The 22,900-nt window shown below is 47.8% G+C and overlaps 2 protein-coding genes across 2 annotated transcripts in view; one reads left to right on the top strand and one right to left on the bottom strand.

Annotated features, from left to right (window-relative positions):
* The window catches only part of LOC131266181 (eukaryotic translation initiation factor 5B), a 70,343-nt gene extending 52,214 nt beyond the window's left edge, over positions 1 to 18,129 (bottom strand). Inside the window, exons 1-3 of the mRNA XM_058268559.1 lie at positions 17,815 to 18,129; positions 14,865 to 17,714; positions 14,647 to 14,779 (exon numbers count right to left, since the gene is read on the bottom strand). Coding sequence (XP_058124542.1) covers positions 14,647 to 14,779; positions 14,865 to 17,714; positions 17,815 to 17,873 — 3,042 coding nt within the window. The 5' untranslated portion in view covers positions 17,874 to 18,129. The remainder of the gene's footprint in view (positions 1 to 14,646; positions 14,780 to 14,864; positions 17,715 to 17,814) is intronic.
* A 603-nt stretch (positions 18,130 to 18,732) lies between these two features.
* On the top strand, positions 18,733 to 22,900 carry LOC131266182 (uncharacterized). The gene is made up of 4 exons (XM_058268560.1): positions 18,733 to 18,925; positions 18,986 to 19,967; positions 20,045 to 20,149; positions 20,304 to 22,900. The coding sequence occupies exons 1-4, from the start codon at positions 18,890 to 18,892 to the stop codon at positions 22,745 to 22,747; spliced, it is 3,567 nt and encodes a 1,188-aa protein (XP_058124543.1). The 5' UTR covers positions 18,733 to 18,889; the 3' UTR covers positions 22,748 to 22,900.

A 22,900-nucleotide genomic window follows, 5' to 3' on the forward strand; every position in this document is an offset into this window, starting at 1 on the left:
TCTCCTGATCCGTTCATCAACTATTCGCGGACTTACGCAACGAACCTCCGAATGGTGGGGGTTCAAAACTTGCAAACTTTGTTGAATATCTTTGGTGGGAAAATGTCTTCTTCCACGACAGATTCTTCCACGCGATAGCGCGAGAAAATAAAGCAAAAAGCCAGCATCGTCCGTTCACCCCCGCTCCGATGATGCACCGGGCCGGGTTGACCAAGAAGTTCGCTGGAGCCAGACTGGCCCGGGAATGGAACTACGGCTGGCTCCTCCATGGAATATTTGAGCGAGAGCGTAAGGGCGCACGTTATTATCATCATTATGTTGTTCAGTTTCGTTGCCTCTTTCCGCCGACTTACGATCACGACCGCGTCCGGGTAAGCCCCGTATGACTGGAATGCGAATGGAATGCGTGTGAGGTCGGCACTTTGAGGGTTCGGGTTTTGGGGGATGTACAACGAACGCAACGAGATCGTGAGTGCTTTGCAATTCGGTTCGAAGACCACATTCTCTTACGCCAAGCAGACAAAGTAACACTGGGGTCAGCGGAGCTCGCGGGATGGGCTTCTGGCACATTCCTGGAGTGGCACAGCGTGGGAGCTTAAATCCGTTCCGGGCTCGGACTGGAATGTGGCGGGCTTTTGCGAGGGACGATCACATTGGCGCAATTAACACGCAGTCTTTCCAAGTCTGGAGCTGGCGGTAAGCTACCAACTGCGAAGGTGTATCGTGATCTGTCACCCTCCCGCATGCCAATACAAAGCGGGCGCGAGCAGCCTACATCCGGGCGACACACACTCGCAGCACGACAAAGGGGGAACTTATGACACGACTGTACCGTTGGCGGAGGGCGCTTGTTGGCCAGGATCGGGAGGCTTGCGATCAGCGATCGAACAATCTCTACCGTGCGTGGGTGGAACCGCGAACCGGGACGGAGTGTAAAGGGAGTAATTCTAGGATCGCGCATGGGTGTGATTGATACGTCTCGCGTTACGATCGCCAACCTGTCACAGTCACCGAGTGGGTGACAGGTGGTTTCCACTTTCGGCACGCCATGCCACGGCGTCGAAGGAAGTCGACCCCCGTTCGGGTTTGGATGACCATAATTCGACACCGTCGAGCTCGAAACGGTCACCTGGACAGGTTACGTTCGGCACCACACGGTCACCACTCGACAGACATGCCAGTGACACGTGAACAGCGGCAGGTTTATAGAGTTAGGCCGCACTTTGGCGTACGGGGAAGGAGGAAGAAGATGATACTCGCCGCTTGAGTTATGTTGATTACATTCGACGACAATCCCACACTGAAGCCTCTGCCATCGGAGCAACTACAACGTACAAGCCGCGTAGGTTGACATCCCTTTATCGATGCATTACGTGGCAATACATTTGGTAGGAATAACGATCGCAATTTAAACGTAATACTAAATGTCATGGAAAATAAAAACAAATAAAGGGTGTTCCCGAAAGTATAGGCACGATTTAAAAGCTAGGTAAAAAATAAAACCTGTTCCAGGAACTGAATTTTTGTTTCATAAATTGTTTTTGGGTTCTGTTCTGGACTATTTGTGAAAAAAAAAAATTTGAAAAATTTTATCGAATGCTAATCACCGCACTTTTGATCTTTCGCCTCCGATATGACTCAGCACAGACTTGTCGAGAACGGTTTTCGACACTTTTGAACGGTTTTACAGTTTTTTTGAAAACTGTCGATGTTTTCCGCAGCTTTAACATGTTTTCTCAAGTGTGCCTTCGTTAGCGCCCAAAATATCTCAATTGGTCTGGTCTTGGCCGACTCATAGTCGAGCTGATGAATGAGGATTGGCCGCACAGCAGCTTGTCGTACAGCTTTCGGGCCCGATATTTAACGCATGCGACCTGATTTGCCCTCCCTTTCGATTTCTTTTGGATTTTATACGATTTTAAATTCAATCTTGCCTTTGCACATTGGACGTTACTTTTTGAGGTACCCATTTGTTGAGCTACTAGTACATCGCGAATGGAACTTTACTATTTTTGCTTGAATGCTTTTGCTCTTTCCCGGTTCAACTGTTGGTCGATAGGACCAGGTTTTTGACCACTTTTCGGCGTATCATCGAAGCCGGACACCTCCCGAAACTTTTGGATGGCGATTCGTACGGCTCCGATACTCACACCTACCGATTTTGCTAATTGTCTTAGCGAAATGTTAGGAGTCGAGCACCATTTGTGCAGAACGCTTTTGCGCTTTTTAACAGAAATGCCTCGCATTTTAACAGAAACGGTTGAAAAAATAGTTTCGATGCACTATCTAGTAGGTTTGAATATAAACAATCAAACACCCAAAGAATCAACTATTTGGCGTCATTCGTTTTCCAAAAACGCAATTTAGAAATCATGCTTATACTTCCGGGGACACCCTTTATTCCAGATGATGATCTGTATAACGAAGGACCATAGTAATAATTTCATTGATAAAAAATCCTTATTGGTTTTCCAGTAGAAGTATAAAATGTACACCAAGCTTACGAATTAGTTGAGAGAGTTATAAACAATTAAAAAAATCAGTACCAGCGACTTGTTAAAATCCCACATCCTACAACGTGAATGATGAGACAACGTGGATACAAATGGACCCCGGACGGAGTCCTTGCATACTTTTTGTGAGCGATTTGGAGTTAAGGGAAATTATTTACATACAATTAAAGTTTGTATTTATAACATATTTGTAAATTGCAAAAGTCAACTTAAACGTCTAGCGAACCGATAATGATGTTTCACGGAAAACTGATCTTAAGAAGCGATTACAATTGAGAAGTTACGCTTTTCGACGTAACAACAGAATATGAGATATTCACTCACTTCTTCTAGTTCCTCTTATGTTAGATATTAGCTAACGAACCACCGAACGATTTAACGAAAAAGAATTGCATTTCTCTAAGGTAGTAAAGACTCGTTCACATTGCATCCTTCCATCATAACGAGGCGAAACCCAGCGGCTCTCCAACTGCAACACCACGAGAGATACCCAAATCATACATTCCGCCAGCGTCCAGTCAAGGTGTTGCGAGTGGCTGTAAATCTCGGCGGCAACCACAATTGGCCACGATCCGTTCACGATCGAGACCGGAGAATGGCTCCGACGATTCGGCACAACAACCCGGTAATGAGCGCCGATCCGGTAAGGATTTGCGCACGTACGGCATCATAATCAACTGCAGTGGCCATTGCTGCAGCTTTGGAGGTAATTCGAGCCGTACGTTTTGGTGCTTCAAAGTGCTCCTCCTCCTCCTCCGTGAACCACAATGACATTGGGCAGGCGGCGGACGGATGGACGGACGGATAAGCTGCATGCAGTTACCGGTTTCGAAACGGTTCGAAAGTTTGACTCTTTATGGCGTTGACGTGACGACTCGATAGCAGCGAATGGGAGTGGCCCCACGGGGACGCGGATGCGAGGGTTGCATCACGGTCGTCGTGGAGTGCAAGGGCACTACTGAAAGCTGCAATGTTGCAGACGTGACCAGCGTCGACGAGGTTCGGCGTCGCCAGCACGGTCCATTCAATGTCCTGGTAGAACGGAATGGAGGTGCGGCAAGGAAAATAAAGGGGAAAGGGAAGGCTTGGATTCATTTTATTTTTGTTTTACTGCGCCTAGAATGACATTATTATTAAGCACCTTCAGTCCGGGAGTGGTACGAGCGCGATTCGAATGCACTTTACATTTAAGCCTTGACATTCTTCCTCGTTATTACCGCCGCATATGAGGAAGCGGTGTGGAAAGGGCATAGAGGGGAAGACAGGGGGGCGCAAATGTAAAATTACTTTCAATCCCGTTCGGAATGAACTGTGATTGATGCGAATTACAATGTTTTACCACATCGGAAGACCCACGCTGGGGTTGGACCTCGTTCCGGTTGTACCAGTTACTTCAGATGATCGTTCTCTTTTACGGCAATAATACTTCAAAATGGTCGATATAATCATTTGGAATGGCATTAGCAATCGACATATTGTTTACCACGCGTTCAACAGCTATACCGTGGACAATTACGGGTTTAAATGGTTGTTATCCCAAGAATTAAGGGATACACATTACTATGTAGTCCACAAAGTTCATCGTTTTGATGGATTCAGCTCTGCCTAGAATCTACTCATTCATAAGGAGATATATAAAGAACCCGGAGGCTGGGAACTATACAGAATTAGTTCCATGATAGCCATCCGGAATATTACCAAATTCTGATGAGTTTCTTAGCAATTGGAATTAATTATGTGACACAGAACATAGGTGTAATCCTTGAAAAAAAGCTGTGATTATACGTATTCTATAAAGAACTAAATGATGATACACATAGAATGTTTGAAAATTTTCTCAAGAAATGCGTTCAGCGAACTCTTTTTGGATTAGATTTCAGGGTACGCCCAGTTCATACCGATGGTCGCCACGAATATAATGTTCAACCATTTTGGAACGATATTTAAGGGTACTATACTCAGTATATCGCTTTTATCTTATCGACTGACTTCCTTTTATACTTGTGCTAATTGTAAACAGAGGAATCAAAAGTAGGGAATAGGACTGTAGGAACAGTTGCTTGACGACTTTAAAACTGGGAACTGGGTTGACAAATTTCTGTTTAGATGTGGCCATTCCTTCTGAAGCAAATACCGTCTCTTTGGAAAATTTGATATTCAACATATTCATAACAATAAATGTCCGATGCTTGTGCTTGGAGTTGGTTGTTTTCAAACTATACATAGATGAAGCTCTCTGTACACAATATGGTTTATAGATTTGGCGAAACAGTGAGTTTCAACTTTTAATTTTACTATATCTTCAAAACCATGTGCAAAGAAAAGTTCCTCCAATTATCTTATTCACTATACTTCTATTGAAAAGAAAAAAGCAGGACCACCTTGTCGACATTCCGATACCCTAGCCGACACGATTGGGTAGGTTTGTACACAAAGAAAGCACCAACTACTGAAGGCATTCATGGCGGAGACCTGTGCCAAAGTCGCTACGCACCAAATGGAACGCCTCAAAGCACGACGTTCTATCCATCGCCCACTTTCCCACACAATTGCGCACCAGGCAGGAAATCGGCGGAGCAAAAAAGTTCCCGCGAAGCCCCATAACCAAACCCCTTGGCCAGGGGCCAACTATCCCGCGCAATCGACACTCTCCTCTACCCTATCCCGCACGGCAAAGTTCCAGAACGATGGCTAGGTTCTCACTTCTTCGTAACCATAACCGCGACCTGACAAAAAGCATTCGTTCTGCGTACGGATATAGGAAATGCTCCCGAGCGGAACTGGCAACTGTCCAGCGGACAGGGAAGAAGCAGAATACACCAACAGCAAGGCCCGGAAAGAAAAACCAACACGGTGGAATCTTCCCTGTTTCCACCGACCGGTGAATGACCACGAATGGAAGGGATCGAATGGGACTGAGTCGTCGCCGTTATGCTGATGCCCGCCACCCATCCATCCCCTCGTCTCCGTTTCACTTCGGTTGATCTCCTCCGCTCCGCCGATCTCCAAACCCGTCCTCCGTATAGAGCAGTGTTTGCTCCATTCATAAAACGGACCAACCCAACCAGACTCCGATGATGCCGGGACGGCGGATGGGCCACGGCAGCAACTAGAGTGTGACGCCGGTAAGAGCTCACCCCTGTATAGTGTCAACCCCCCGTTCGAAATGGTCAACGCAAAAAAAAAAACCAGAAAGCCCATTCCACCGGGGAATTGCGTTCTTTCCAAGTTCCATTCATAAACGGAAGAGCCGCCTCGCGTCCCAAGTCGTAAATAATTCGCAGTCCGTCCTTTTACGGGTGGGGCAGGTTCATAGTTAGAAGCGAATTTTCGAGCAAAAACACAAATGGAGAACAACAAGTAAACATGGGAGAAAACAAATCTTTAATCTTTACCATCAATCCACAAAAGTTTGACAAAAATGCGACAACCCTCTTGGCCACTCTCGTTTCACACGATCTAAATTCTTGGGTTTAAAAATGACATCGTTCCCGGGTGGAAAAATTCGTACAACAAGTCGGTATGAACCACATTGGAAACCCGCAACCACTGACACAGTTCCGGTGATCAGATAAAAGCAACAATGAAACGATCACGACAACATCCACCGTTTGACGTGGACCGTCGAAGACGATAAGAGAGAGAGGCACGCCCGTTCAGTAAACTTTCGCACCGGTGTCGTAAAAGTGAAGATTTTCCGCATAACTAAACGGGGAAAACATGTTTGTGACCGGTCCGCGGATGGAAACCGTTTCTCCAACCGAATAAAACAGCGCGGTCCGCCAAGAGGGAGAAGCTAAAATCGGCAATCTAGGACACACCGCACCGCAGTATCGTTTCCTCGATACTTTTTCGTGAATGAAACTTACACCCCTCTTACCTTCATTCATGGCAGCATGGAACATAAACCCGGCCAGCGAGCCCTTTTTCGCCCCTACCGAGAGATCTGGATCGATCCCGGGGCGCAAATATGGCGACGAAACTGCATCACCGCAATGCTGTCGCGTAAGCGATTCCCGTTCATCGGGAAAGTGGGACTTACGGCGGCTTGAGGGGGAGGCGGTGTGCATACTACCTCCCTTCCCCAGGGGTAACCCCTTGTATGCGGACTCATTCATGCTTCTTCTCGCTTCTTATCGACGCAAGCCGAAAAAAGAAAACCACAACCTTGTTGATGGTAACGTGTTTCGAAGCCGTTCATCGTCGTTCGTTTGCGCTGCACTTTTCCTCCGGCTTTTATGCAACCAAACGAGACCATGGGAGAGGGGATGGAGAGGGGGGGGGGGGTTGGACTCCGAAGGCGATGCATTTCATTCAGCAAAACAATCCAACCGCCACTCCACCGCGCAGACCGCAACATTCGCAAACCGCCTGATTGTACCCGGGGGCCACTTGGCAACTTGTCGCTAGGATGGGGCTGCTTCACCAGAAGACGTAAGGCCAGTGAAAAGTACGTGGATTGAAAAGTGCCAGGAAGCAATCTCTTGGTGGAAAAAGTAACACTGTACAATAATAAAATGTTGTACAACTGTTTATAAAATAAATCCAAACCGAAACCGGATCCTGTCCTGTACAAGAGAACCGACTATCCACGCCAATAAAGGGAAAAAAGTCTAGTAAGTACTGCCTGAGTGGGCATGACCGAAAACAGTCGTAAACAGTGTATTACATTTACTGCCAAGCTGCCTTAATATATTTTTTCGTAAAACATTGTTTGACAACTATTGCTTATACGATTTATTTACTCTAAGTAAGGTTTTCGAACATTGAGCAATGATTATTTTTTACGAATGATGTTAAAAATAATAAATTTTTTATTCATTATTGGTTTAACCAAATGGTCTTAAAATGGTGTGATTGAATTCGTGTTACTAATACCTATTTTTCGATGCTAATTTTGGGTTGGGATTTTCAATCGAACATCGAAGATAATCTGTAATAATGTTTTCATGAAGAACATTAACACTCAATTCCGCACAATTCACGGTGTCGCACCGCTTTACGACCGGCGCGGTTGCACCAGTTCCTCCGTATATAGCCGTACTGTTTTTCAATCTTTATTAGAATTTTCGTACGAACCCACCCTGTGAAAAAGCAACGCACCCTGAAATTTGTTTACTTTCCATTTGTTATTTGTTTACATCCAGTAGACTGTGATGCGTGTCAGGAGACAGCGTTGACAGCACACCAAAATGATGCGATCGGATGCAAACTGATACGGAGCCATTACATCTATGCGTCTATGCTAAGAAATTACCCTTTCAGAGAGGAAAAACTGTTTACAGGAAGGTAGTCCTAACATTTGTTCTGGTAACAGTTGAAGACGAATCCATCAGCTGTGTATGTAGCTCTAGCGACTTATCAATCCGCTCACAAAACGGGAACGAATAGTTTGTCCATCCCAGATCGTCCCGGTTTTCCAACCACCGGCGTGACGAGAAGAGAAGCGGGAGGTGTTTTCTGTTCCACTGCACCAGGGCAGCCCTGGTTTTTAACGATTGCTTCCGCCAGCGCACGCTAACAGCCAACGTTTAGTGCCCAACGTCCGTTACGATGTCCTGGTCCCTGGTGATGACCGGGCGCGTCCGCGAGCTGCTGCAACTACTGCGAAGAAGGGATCGCGCACGGCAACCGCCCAAGGGGTTGCCCAACGCCAACCCCGAGCCAAAAACGTGAGAAACAACACCCTGCCACCTCGTGTTGTTGGTGTGTGGTGGCGACCCCGCCGATTTCGATCCGCCCCAAACGCCGACGGTGCAAACCAGCCCCCGCGCAGCTGCAGCAGCTTTCCCATCTCCAAATGATAGGGGATTCGTCGTCAGCGTTTCACCCACTTCCCGGCCTGTCCTCGTTCGGTAAACAGGCCCTAGTGTTCCTAGGGGGTGTGCTCCACTTGGCAATTCATTCATGCTTTATCGTCCCCGAGTGTGTGTGTGTTTGTGTTTTCACTTGAATGATATTTCTTCCCATCAGAGCTCGTTACGTCTTCGCAACTGTTTGAACAACGCTGAGCAAGTCTTGCTTGTTTAAAACCATTAAAATTGTAATAGTTTACATTTTAAGGCAACAAGTTTCCTTTCATAACGTATATGGGCTAAAAGAAATTGTTTCAAACAATATTGTGCACTGGGTTACGTTCAATGTTTATGATAATGGTAATGATGAAAATGGTTTCAACGATGTTGTTTTTGCTTTCTTCCGAGAATAATCTATTCAAACTACCAATTGATTGCCCGATAGACGTTCGATTCGAACACAAACGACCTCTGTGCCTATGTTTGTTGCCGTTCCTGCCACCGCAGGTGATAGTGGACCGTTTCCGGTCGTTATCAGCGTTACCAGTGGCCAGTTGACGGACAGGCCCATTACAATGTTTACACGACCCCGCGAGAGGAGGTCGTACTAGGAGTGCAGACAGTTAAGCGTCATTAAACAGCAATAAGCCAATCCTCGTCTTTCCTCTCCACTGCTGCCCCCACACCGTTTTGGTCAGGGTTTGTTTTGGATTTTCGTTCTGACACAAAATACAAGCTCGCACACACAACAACAAGCCCTAAGAAGCTGATAGACGCTGAACAACAAACTCGGAGAAAATGATAGCGCTGACCAGTTCACATCGAAGACCCTCTATCACATTCAGCTAATTGTCAATTACTACTGGTACCAATTGCTCAGTAAACGATTTAATATCAGTAAGTGAAGGGAGGCTTAAAAATAGACTGGATTTATTTAGTAACACTTAGGTACCAAGAAACCACGCGCAAAATCATGTTGTCCGTGTCGGGAAAGAGTAAAGGGGGAGAATCGTTTTCTATACAGCATTGTTCTAGAAACGGATTCCTTCAAAACCTCAGAAACATAATTCTAGTATTTAAACAATCGGTTTGAGAGATTTTAGCGTAGATTTGACCGACAAAAATCTCCCAAAACGGCACCAGATGGCGAAGTGTCGAGGGTTGTTCCATACCTTCCAGACAACCCACGAACGCAAAATAAGCTCATTACTGAAACACACACTCTCTCGCTTCCAATCATTCACACCATCGTTCGACATCACCACCTACGACGTCCGGGCACGACGCACTGGCCGGGCCATCGATTTATGCGCGCCAACTCCGTCTCCGTCTATCTCATCCCGCCGTGCGTTTCGACAAACCCGCCGACACCTACGACAGTGCGTCGTTCAACCCAACGGTTGAAAGCATTCTCCAGCGTGGAGGAGGAACCTTTCCCTGTGGCCAAACCACCACCGTTGAGACACACAGTCTCGCAATTCGTTCGCCAACTCAAACCAGGCGTTATACCGTTTCTATAGGCGATATTGCATGGGTTGTAAGGCAACACGTAATTTCTATCGAATGCGGACGTCAAATGCACACAACGGTAGACTTTGAGAAACTTCAATCTCCACATCAACATAACTTGCATAGACTACAAGACGGGCATCAACCACTTGATGCAAGCTATCACTCTAGAGACTCCGAAAATTATGGAGAAAGTTGACAAAAGCTCAAATATCCAATTTTTAAAATGACAATTGGCAAGGAGAATACGGACCACTTGACCGGACGATATCTTCTGACAACTAATGGAGCAGTGAAATAAATCAGGGATCTTTTGATCGACCCCGGCTAGCGATTGAACAACCCGTTTTAACACTCCATGAGTTTAATATTAGACATAAAGGTGTAGCACGATATTTCATAATTTAAGAGCGATTCAATCATCGTCGGAATCCAAAGGGACGCCTTCAAAGTACACAAAATAAAATGCTACACCTATAGTTACAGTAGTTATGCTTCCTACATTACTACATACTAACTTCAATCAAAACAAATTCCAATCGGATAAATGTATATTTTAACATTTCACATTGGTTAGAACATGAAAACAGAAATGTTTGATCAATATGCAAATCAGATCGATCACTTCAATTATCCCAGCCATCTTCTCTAATCCAACAGAAACGTCACGAAAACCGATGTTCCCTGCTATGGCGTATCTTCTCTCGCTCGTCCTTGAATTCCTCTACCCCGGACGACTAGCGAGGAGGCGTTGAAAGCATTCCACAAAATGGAACGTCGATCACACCTCGCCGAAGATCGTAACCGTTTTAATTTTCGTATTCGTTTTTTTTAGGTCGTTCAGATTTCTTGTTTGCTAAGCAGAAAGTGTTAAAAATGGACCATTTTAGACTGCTCCGTTTCGCGTCGATTTCCGGTCGAACGAAATCGCTCGTAACACAGCCCCAGTTGGTGACAAAAATGATCAATAAAACAAGAGGAATTCACAAATCCTCTCCGTCCAGTCGAAGCCCGGAACGGACGACTCCGTTTTGGAATGTGAATTCGGTTTTGGAATCGGTTTTGCTGCTCGGCATTGCATTATTTTTTTGTGATCAAAATGCAAAAATTCACATAAGATAACACGAGCGAAACGGAAAGGGTAATTGGAAGACAACTCTGAACAGATCGGTCAGAACAATTAAGACAAAAAATCGGAGCCGTATAATATAGAAAACTAACAGGCATTCAGGTATAGCCGTTTTAAATCGTTAACAACATACAGTTTTTGGTTAAAGCACAAACAATCCAGAGAAAAGAGGAAGATTAAAAGTAAGCTGTAGCAATCAGCAGAACACTCGAAAAGCACCGGATTTGAATCGTTATCATAGTCATAGAGATTTATCACTTCTCCGTATATTATCCCGGTTTTGTACAGTTTACTAATCTTAAAATAATAGCTCTAAACAATAAACAAATATGTAAATTACAAGATTTTGAATAGGGAACCAAATAGTTTTAATTTTCTTTTTCCATCAAATGCCTAAAAATGATATTTTACATGTTGGAGCGCTTTTCCATGATTTTAGTTTTGATCCAAACCATCAGTACCAAATTACTTTGCTAATGATACTGAAGTTAACCACAGTAACTATCCTCAAGTCGATTCTCGACCACGTTCCATATGAATGTTAAAGTACGCCACACCCACCGTTACCATCCGCCCAGCCCCGATGTACAGAGCGCACGGGTGCCGGATGAATGGAGTGGCCCGCTAAATACCCAAGACGCCGGCAGGTAAACAGTCCGGGCCGCTTTCCCACCCCTGATGTCTTATTAGTAGAGTCGAAAAACAGAACACGCAATGACTCACACACCCCTGGTGCGTGAGCGAACCACTGTTCTCTGGCCAGTTTTTCGCACCCTCGTGCACCCCCCTCCGCCTGCTAAGCACCGACCGATTTGGCCGCCCGGTCCCCCGGTGGACAAATATTAGCCAAAAGTCAACACGCGAACGCACGAGCCGTTAATGAAACACTAAAAGTTACCCACGGGTGCCCGTGGATGACAAAACAACGGCGAAAATCGAGGAAAAAAAAACAAATGTTTAAGACGAAACCGAGCGGCCCGTATCTGAATCGATAGTGAACGGACACGGTCCCGGCAAACGGGATTGCCCACGACAGAGTTCGCCGGATGTGACGTTTGTCAATTGCACGTTGTTCGCGGACGTGTACTCTCCTCCTTCTTGGTCGCAAAAGCTCTCGAGAAGGAAGTGGGAGCAAGACAACATTAAATCAGTAATAAAAAAAGTATAAAAAGATATCCCCGAAAGCCGTAAGCTCGGACAACATATTTTGCACCGTGCGGTACGCCCATGTAAATTCATCAGTCGCGCCAACACACACAGCCACACATACGCATGGGTAGCTCAAGTAGTCCAGCGAATGAAAAACGCAAATATTTTCAACGACACAATCCCATAACCAGCAAACCCGAAGGTGGCCCCGAACGATGATGAAGGATGATGAACTGCAAAAGTATGATGGTGTGTTGCCTCCAATAGAAGTCAGAACGGCAAAAATGAAAAAAAAACAGGAATATCACAAGGCGTCCACCGAGATGGTAGCGATTAACCAACAAACGGAAGTATTGAAATCGTATCGTCGCAGGTATCGTATCTGTTGAATGGAAGATCTGTTTCATTCATCGCAAAAAGTCACCTTGAAGGAATCCTTATACCACGAACGCGTGTAGGTATTGAGCGTAAACGATATTAACATGCAGCTAGAAGCGTAAATCGAGAGGTTAACTAAAGTCACAAGTCGAATCCGACATCGGTGGATCGACGAATGAAAAGAGTGTGTAGTAGAATAAGACTTTTGAAATTAAAAATTAGAAAACTCATCAGCTTTTTACACTGATATAATAATGCAATAATATATGAGTTTTCTACAGTTATTTAAAAAAAAGTATCCTTCCGTCTTTGCTTTAAAAACGTCGATAAACAAAACACCATCGTGTTAAATCGTTTCGTTTTCATTTAGATGGTACAAGAAATGTGTTTTGTATTAAGCCTTCAAGACTGATTCTTTGGTCGATCGTGACACAAGCATGTAGGAGGCACGATGCTCCGGAGCAACCCAAAACTGGTAGACTGAAACGAATCGTCCACACGAAACATCTTCTTCTTGTGTTCAACATATTCTGCGTGTGTTTGTAAACTTTGAAGGGAAATAAACGGATTAGCAACAGCATGAGGAATTCCTATTCACAAAAACCCCTGTGTTACGCATCCGTAAGCCGCATCCAATCGGACCTATAATCGTCGCGTCCACCTTCTTGATCAGCTTTACCCACGTCCACTTCCGCGCATTCCTTCCGGGGAGGTTCAATGTTGTCTTCTGGGGATATAGCAGCATCCCGCAGAACGGGTCGGCGCTCTTGCGATCCGGTTATTCATGTTGCCTGTTGTCCTTTACCCTATCGTAAAGCTGATCGCTCTGAGTGTCGAAAGAAGACACCGAACGGTGCCGGTCCTCCCGCACAGCGTTCAGCTTCAGCATTAATAGCAAAACGAAGACTAGCGTCCCAGCTTCGCTCCGTCGCTTGTATGCCGGGTGGAAGTCATACGGGTTCAGGAAACGCTTATGGCTTTATCTTCCGACCGAGGGTAAGAGGATAAGCCGATTTACATCGGACTGTTTTTTTTTTTATTTTCGTTTTGTGTACTGTGTGTTTGTGTGCCCCGGAGCTACTGCACTTCCGAGCAGTTGAACGCATTCGTGGGACGCAATGCAGTCAACCACTCGCTGGACACAACGCAACGAACCGCTGACGAAGCATCTCGCTCGGAAGGGTACCGGAACGGCAAATAAAGAAGGTAGGCAAACATTGAGAGATTAAAACTGCTAGATAAATGTTTTCACTGCTACCGGTTACGCTGCCTTCCGTTTTGGTTATCGCTCAGCACGCTTGATCGAGTAATCAAAAACCGTCGTGTCGGTAGAATATGCTTCTTCTTGGAAAAAAATGCCTAGCATTCGGTACAGCGTTTTGGAAACCATTTTACAGGCGGGTGTGATGCAAACAAGGCAAACCGATGAATATAAGATATTGAGATCTTTCTCCATTCATCATTGGAGCGACTTTTGCATAAAGTTTGTTTTAGTGGCGTTCAACCACAAATTTATGATTGGTATTGTGGAGTGCATATCGTTCTTTTCTCAAAAAACAAAATACATGTTTTGCCAATAAAATGACCAAATATAAATAGTTAAAAACAAATGTAAAGATACACTTAATTTGCACATAGTATCGGTTTATGCTTCGGAAAAGTTTGAATAAATCTTATTATTTTCAGCCTGCATTAGCATCTCGAACTGAGCGCCGAAATGTATGCAACCGGTATACACGGTGGGTCGAAGAGACTGGGAACGCAAGGCACAGCAAAGCCGCTGAACACTCAATCGCCTTTGAAATTAAAGAACCGATACGATGTCCTTACAATTTTTATCCTTTGGTAAATATTTCAAAAACTGATGTTAAACGGCAATCATCCGTTGTGGAATGTCGGGATGTTATTAAACCAAAATTCGATAAATGCTTGTTTGTTGTGCGGTCAAATTTCAGCTTGTCCACGATGTTCTGATCTACACATTCCATTCGAGGAAATGAGTGAAGGATTTGATGTAAAAAAATTTGCACAATAATAAAGAATGTATTCTAACAGTATTGGGCCAAACATATTTCAATTTCAGAAAGTTTTATCCAAGACAAGGTCTACAAAACCCCCCAGTGGGACCGTCTCAGCTAAAAGTAAGATGCACATAATGAAAGCATCGACTCACCGGAATCTTCGACGTACGCAGGAACTCTAGCAATGCTTCGAGCGAACCTAGCGTTGAAGCTTGCACGTACACACCACGGTCACTAAGCTTGATACTGTTCAGGGCGGATTTTAAGTCACGAGCCACTATATCCCTAAAAATAGAACATCGATTCGTTAGCCAACAGCATCGTCGCACCAGCAGGCCATCGTTAGCTGCGGCTCGCGTAAATTACTTACCTAAAAATCTCCACCTCATCCGGCTTCTGGGCGATCTGCAAATTCAACCCCGCGATCGCCTTCTCCAGCTCCTTCGCGGCGATCTTCACACCCTGCGCGGCCATAATTTCCTTGTGCTCGACGTACGCATTTTTCACGCGCAGTTCCTTCATCGGCTGCGGCATAAGCAGGGCCTTGATCTGCGTAACGATCGGGCCCTCGGTACCGGCCAGGATCATGGTGTCACCCTCCCGCAGCTTGCCATTTATGAGGATCGCATCGATCGTCGTGCCGAGACCGGGGATCGCCTTCACCTCCAGCACGGTCGCCTGCAGGTCCTCGCTATACATCAGTCGCTTGGCCAGCTGCTTCTGGCAGAATTGCACGATCAGGAACAGCAGGTTGCCCATGCCCTCGCCCGTGATGGCGCTCGTCGGCACCAGCGACACGTACGTCTTCGGGTCGGGATTTTCGTAGAAGAGCGCGGCGTTCAGGCCCTGCTCGGCGAACTGGACAATGATTTCCTTCGTGCGCTGCGTAAACTCGAGCAGCGTGTTGGACGCCTGTCCCTTCAGGATGTCGCGCACGTCCTTGCGGGGCATCGTGTTCCAGTCGTACAGCCGATCGATCTTGTTCAGGGCCACCACGAACGGCGTCCGCTTCGACTTGAGCAGATTGATCGACTCGAGTGTTTGCGGTTCCAGTCCGTGCATAATGTCCACCACCAGGATGGCAATGTCGCACAGGGACGACCCGCGGGAGCGCAGATTACTGAACGACTCGTGCCCGGGCGTATCGATGATCAGCAGACCGGGCAGCTTGAACTCCAGTTCCTGGAAGCCCTTCACGAACTTGGTCTGCTCCTTGATGTTCTCCGCCGGTACGTTCGTGGCACCGATCTGCTGCGTAATACCGCCCGCCTCGCCATCCTGCACGTTCGTGCGGCGCAGCTTATCCAGGATCTTCGTCTTGCCCGTGTCCACATGCCCGAGCACACAGACGACGGCGGCGCGCAAAATTTCCAACGTTTTCTTCTTTTCCGCATCCTGCGTGCGCTTAGCGATACGATCCAGCGCTCGTTGGCGCATTTTCTCCGCTTCGCGCTGGTGGTAGTTTCCTTCCGCTTCCGATCCATCATCGTCCTCATCGTCATCGTCGTCGGAATCATCGTCGTCTTCGGAACCATCATCGCCATCATCATCATCGTCCTCATCATCGGATCCACGGCTGTCCTTCGATTCAACCGACTGTTGCTGGCTTAACGTACCGGCTGCATTTTTCTTGTCTTTCTCGTCGCCCTTCGCTTCCGGCACTTCCTCTTCCTCGCTGTCCGACGCGTCCCACGATTCCTTTATCTCCTTTTCCTTCGGCTTCTCCTCTACCTTTGACTCTCCCTCCTTGCTGCCGTCGTCACCGGTTGGCGTTGTTTCCTTCGAGTCGTCAGCGTCCTTGTTCGCCTCCTGGTTCTTCTTCGGACGGATGCGCGTACCGGGGCGCATGCGGCGCTCACCGGTCGCCTCGGGAACCTCGATGCCCTGCGCCTTCAGTGCCTCCAGCATGGCCTGAGCTCGGGCCCGGTCCTGCTTTTGCTTTGCGGATAGCAGTTTACCTTCCGCCTTCAGTCGCTCCTTGCGTTCCTTCTCCCGTTGCTTCTTCTTTTCCTTCTTTTCCTGTTCCAACCGGAGCTGCTCTAACCGGTACTCCTCGGCCTGCTCCTCGAGCCTTTGCTTTTCTTCTTCCTCTTTTCGCAGGCGCTCTTCCTCTTCCCGGATCGCCTTCAAGCGTTCCTGCATGACCGCTAGGGCTGCCTTGTTCGGTTTCTTCTTCTTACCATCACCGGCCGCTCCATCACCACTCTCGGCCTTCTCTCCCTCGGGCTCCTTGACTTCCTTCGCCGGGGCATCCGCTGGGGTAGATTCTTCGACGACAGCAGTTTCTTCCTTCTTACCCTTCTTTTTGCCAGTCTTCTTGGTACCTTCGGCGGAGGCCGGTTCCACTTCCGGCGCCACAGATGGTTTCTCTTGCGGTTCCTTACCAGCATCCTCATCGTCATCCTGTTGCTTAGCGGCCGCTTTCTGACGTTCTTTCTTTTCTTTCTTCTTTTCAGCTGCCGTCTTCAGACGAACACCGTCATCGGCTTCCTCCGACCGGGCTTCTTTCTCCACTTCCGCAGCAACTGGTTCATCTTTCTTCTTTTTCTTATCCTTTTTCTTGTCCACTTTCTCTGGCTGCTGTGCCTCCGGTTGCTGCTCCGTAGCTGCCGGCTTCTGCCCAGAGTATTCCATATCGAGTTCCGCCAGCATCCGCTCGATCTCATCATCATCCTCATCAGCCTTCTTCTTCTTCTTCTTTCCCTTTTTGCCACCCTTTGCCGCACCATCCTCGTCGTCGTCCTTCGGAGGTTCCTTCTTGGTCTGTGGTGCCTTGGTCTTCTTTCCCTTGCCTTCCTTACCGTCGGCCGATTGCTTGCGCACCACTTCCTCTGGCTTCTCATCATCGCCATCGTCGTCATCGTCGTCGTCGTCGTCCATCATGAGCAACGAAAATCCGACCGGTCCCGACTTGGCACCCTTCTTCTTTTTCACTTCCTTTTCCTTGCCATCATTCTCGCCATCCCCGGAGTCACTACCAGCACCTCCAACGGCCTGTTGCTCCACCGGCTCGCTGGCTTTTTTGTCCTTTTTCTTCGACACAGCCAGCTTCTTCATCGATTCTGCCACCGCGGTCACCTCCTCATGCTCCTCGTCATTGTCACTGTCGGAGGCAGCCTTTTTCACTTTCTTATCCTTTTTAGACTTCTTATCATTTTTACGATTCTCCACCTCGATTTCGGTTAGATCCGTTTGCGGGACCGTTTCGACATCGCTGGTGCTAGAAGGAAAAAAAAGGACATGTGAGATTTTTATTGCGCTTTCCGAAGCCCACGCCGAACTATCGGCATCATAAGCTTTCACATTTGAGAACGACGTACTTTTCCTCCAAACCAGCACCAGCCGCTGCTTCCTTCTTGCCCTTCTTAGCCTTTCCCATCGTCCTCTAGGTTTCCGCACACGTAAACCACCGGAAAAGGAGATTTCGCTTTCGAGCGACCCCAACGCTGAAAATATTTGTTGCGACAGGGTGAATGGCACGGTACTCTATCACTGTACCGTTGTGTTTACCGAACAACAATGATTTGGTACTGTGGCCAATTTCTAAATCAATCCTGTTTTGAATACGTGACACGTTGTTCGCGCAAGTAGCGGCACAAACTATCCTTTCGCAAAATTCACTTTACTTTCCACAACACTTTGGCTAATTTGGAGAACGTCACTTTGACAGAACAACAAATTACGTCAAACTTTGCTTCAAAAGCTTCAAAAACCTTGGTCGCAGCCTGAAATAATGGCAGAAATAGCTCATTTGATAATAACTTTTTGGTGCCTCGACCAATTTTAACAGTTAACCCCTCTAATGAAAGGACTGTTGAAGGCAAACAATTTGATGTAACAATTATTCTTCCTCAATCTTTAGTTTATGAAATAAACATTTGAATGAAATGTAGGTACAGATACCTTTGTCGTCATGTCATCCAGGCGGCTAGTGATATATTGTACGTACAAAGCTAGTAAATATTCGTTGAGATCCTTGCAACAGTAATCTATAAAAATAAGTGGCCTTTCTAAAATAGTTTAGAATATTTTATGAAACCATTTCAGTTGAATTTCCACAAAATACCTACAAACTATGTTTCATCTTCGAGATATGGCATCCACGCGAGTAAAGTTTGGCACAGTAATTAGCGAACTCATAGTTCCACTGGAACTAGTTCCCTGTTTTGACAAACGTCAAATCAGTCAAAATTTCAAACAGTCCCGCTTGAAGCAACAGTGAAAATAAACGGTCGCCATCTCTGCTTCACAACGAACATTGTGGTCTTTGTTTAAGTTGAGGATTTTTGCATTTATTTAGTTTTAAACGCGAATTATACATTGGTGCAATAGAACGAAAAGTGAATTATTTGCCAACGTACGATAACAGCATAGATTGCACAGAAGTAACTTACAATGGATCGAGCAACAACAGTATCGGATGCGCTTAAAGTATGATGCAAAGCGATCAAGTATTGTTTGTCGTACCTAACATTCTTTATCCCCCAACAGCGCCAGCGATTGCTTGCAGCGCAGGCCATCAGGAAAGCAAACGATATTAGCCCACAAACAGTGCGTCATTTGAAGGATCAACGATCGCCAAAGCATCCGCCATCGACAAACGCTTCCATGTACGCCTTCCCGGTGGCCGCCTCGGAAGTTTCACCCCAACAGAAGTCACTCAACATAACCGAGCTGGAGGAAGAAAAAACCATCCACATGGTCACCACACCGAGTAAGTACACGTTCGAACCGAAAGAGATTGCGGCGCGCTCGACCATGAACACACAACCGTCGCTGGCCGATGGGAGACCGAACCCGAGTAAATTTCTATCGGCCGGAATCGAGGAAATATTGGCTTCCAGCTTCGCCGATAACATACGCTCCATGGGTAAATCGCTTCGGGAGACGGTTGCAAGCGTACACGATGAGTTCAGTGGGCGTCAGATAGCGGATCTAAGCCTACCTAGAACCGCGGACATGAGCAAGTTGTCTCGTGATTCGCTCGCTTCACTGCCCTCCTCGGGTCCTATCCCAGCGACCGACAAGGACCCCTGGAGCATTACACAGCCGGCCTTCGAGAGCAGCTGGATGAGGGACAAAATAAACGAACTGAGCCAGATGGAGGAGGACAGCTTTCAGGTGGCGGAAAGTATGGAGGCTCGCCTGCTGGCGGACGAGATGGCTTGGGAGCAGGAAAACGCCACCATACCCGAAATGAATGCGAAACTACATCAGCCGAGCCCGATGAAGGGCGCCCGTAAGCCGCAGTTGAAGGATCATGTCGATTTCTCGTGCTTTTCCGGATACTTGGCCCAGGAGGACGATACCTCGCGCAACTACAACACAGACAACGGGGACGGCAATGAAGGAAGCGTCTGCTCGGTGGGCCACTATTTCAATAAAATGTCCGACAACCTGAAGAGCATGATTGGTGATAAAAGCCCCCCGAAGCGCAGACCTCTTCCACTGATCGACATGACGAATGATATTGGTATGTACGAGATGCACAAATTTCCCTGCCAAACATAGCTAGATGAATGCATACATTGTTCAATTGTTCATTCACAGAGAGTCCACGAAGTCAAGCGATCGCTAAGATAGAGTTGGATAAGGAGGACGATAAGGAAAACAAAGAAAATGCACTAAGTGTCTCGTATCTTACCAAGGCAATAAGTGAGTATTTGAAACGATTCTATATTTAAAAAAAAACTGCATTTCACTTGGTCGTTAATAAGGGAGGAAAACAAGGATAATTTTACAAATATTCCATTGCATTGTGAAACAAATGCATGGCACATTTACTGATCATTCGTCCGATCGTTTGCAGTTTCGATGGATTTGGAAGCCTCACCGCATAATTTTATTCACAAACTGGAACAAGTTCAGCGAACCAAGTCCGAGCATAACATGGCCTCCAACAGAGCGCATGTAAAGGCGAGCGCACTGCCTAAATCTTATAGCAACTTTACTCCGAAACCGGCACCGAGAGATCCGAAAAGCATACAGCAACCCCGGGTGTCCCGTTCCGGAGGTGCTCAAGAACAGCAACACCTGCAGCAACACGAGATGGACGAGTATCCGTATGAGCAACAACAACTCGCGGACACACTGAGCTTTTCCGAGTCGTTGTTAGATTCCTCATCTGGCATGCCGGTGCTTCCGATATCGAAAACATCCAGCCCCAAATCTTCCGACACGCTACCATCGTCGCCATCCCAAAGCGGCTGCGGTCAAAGCAATAGATTGAACCCGTCGATGCCGACGACCCCGGCGATGAGCACGAAGCACAAACCGGCGGCACTCGTCGGTACGTTCCGCGTTTCGACGGCGCAAAAGCTCTCGGAAGAGTACATGGACATGCCGTCGATTCCGCGGATCAAAGATTCACCGCTGTGTCAGAAGAACATCTTCAGCGATCGTCCCATCGCCAAGCCGAACCGCAAGCGCCGTTCGTCCTCCGCCACCCGCCATGAGCTGGCAAACGGAGGCAAACGGATGGAGCTGACCGTACCGGTGGCGGAGCTACATCCGCGCTCCAAATCTCCTTCTAACCGGGAAGAGCTGCAGGCGGTTAGTGGTAGTGCGATCGTTGTGCAGAACGAGGCGCATCCGAGGAAGCATCCTTTCGATATCGGCGAGTATTACGAGACGCCGAAAAGTTCACAGCCGAGGAATGCACCCCCTGTTAGGAGTATATTGAGCAAATCCCATCTTTCGCCGGAACCTCGGGCGCCGAATCGATCCCCGTACTCGTCGCCGGCCAGAGGAACAACTCCGGTAAAGTCGTCCGGTGCCTCGACACAGTATGAGTACGAGCTGCCCGTACCCGCGGGACTTCCTTCCCGCTCGGCTTCCCAGTGCTCGGGCAGCACGGAGTGGAGCCACCGGGGAGATGGGACGCTGCCGTTGAAAGCGACCCACAGCGAACTATCGTGGGGCAGTACGCGGTTGCGAAAGAGTGAGAAAAAGACCATGCAAATAAAGAACACCTCGAACCGCAAACTGATGGTCAAGGCGGTCATCGTCGGTCCCGGGTTCCAGTTGTGTGGCACGGAGCGGAACGGTTTGCTAACGCTCCAGAGCCAGGAATGTCGCACAATCACGGTCGATTTCTGTCCCACCGTGATCGGGCCGGCGATCGGAGCGCTGTCGTTTCATCCACCGAACGATATGCACGTCCAGCGTGTGGTCAGCCTGTTCGGGTACGGTGGGGAGGCATCGATCAAGATTGAGGGCATCCAGAAGGGCCCGAGTGGACCGTTCCTCGAGCTTGGTAGTGCGCGCAACCTTGGCCGACCGCTCGAGAAGTCGTTCTCGCTGTACAACAAGGGCAGCCTGCCGGCGTTCGCGCGCATCGGCATCGACAAGAAGGGTCTCGACCAGGCGCTACTCGCCACCGCGGTGTACGTGCAGCCGCAACGCACGATCATCCCGCCGAACAGCTACGCCCACATTAAGGTCGTGTTCAAACCGCGCCGCCAGGAAATCGCCAAAATCCTGCAGAAGCAGGTGGACGTGCTGTCCATCACCAACCTGCACATTCTCTGGGGAGACGAACCGACGAGGCACCGGATCCGCAGGAACGTCGCGATGGCACGCAAGAACAATCTGCACGATCCGAAGATGGGCGCCCTGGAGACGATTTGTCATCCGTTCGGCGACGAGCAGGAACAGGACGGGCTGCATCTGTTCTCCGAGCACGTGTTCGACACGATCCACGAGCTGTTCTTGACCTTCCGCGAGTACGAGCTCGTGCTGACCGTCGACCGAGCGCTGGACGATACGATGCTCGATCTCTCGCTGGCCGATGACAACCGCACGCTGTTCAAAACGATGTACGCCAGCTCGGAAGCGGGCGGCTCGCCACATCTTCCGCAGGACGATGGCATCTCACCGATGCCGATGGTGCCAGTCACGGGCACCAGCAGCGCCACAGCGTCCCTCGGCATACATCGGCCGGACAGTGGGGAATCGTGGTCCGTGCGACCAACGGTACTGGAGTTTCGGGCGTCCACCGAACGCACCAAACAGTTCGTCATCAAGAGCAACTTTTACACGGCGCAGTACTTCGAGCTGAACTCCAACTATCGACAGCTGTTCCGGCTGTCCCCGTCCGAGGGCCATATCCGCCCCGGACAGGAGGTGGTGGTCAACGTTTCCCTGCAGCACCTGCAGCCGCTCGGGGCCGCCGCACAGCAGCCAATGTTTGTGGTGGTGTATATTGAGAACGAAAAAATTAGCATTCCAGTGAAGATACACTACGGAAAGTGATGTCGCGGTGGCCAATTGGTCTACCGCTTGCCAGCGCTTTGTCGCTTTCGTCCATTTTGTAGCTCATAAGACTGTTTTTGCCGTGTGATTTGTACCAGTCGAACTATCATTGTTCCATATTTATGTTTAATAAAGTATTTCTTATGCACGTTT

Source organism: Anopheles coustani, chromosome 2 (assembly GCF_943734705.1).
Source record: "Anopheles coustani chromosome 2, idAnoCousDA_361_x.2, whole genome shotgun sequence".
NCBI classification, from domain to species: Eukaryota; Metazoa; Arthropoda; class Insecta; order Diptera; family Culicidae; genus Anopheles; species Anopheles coustani.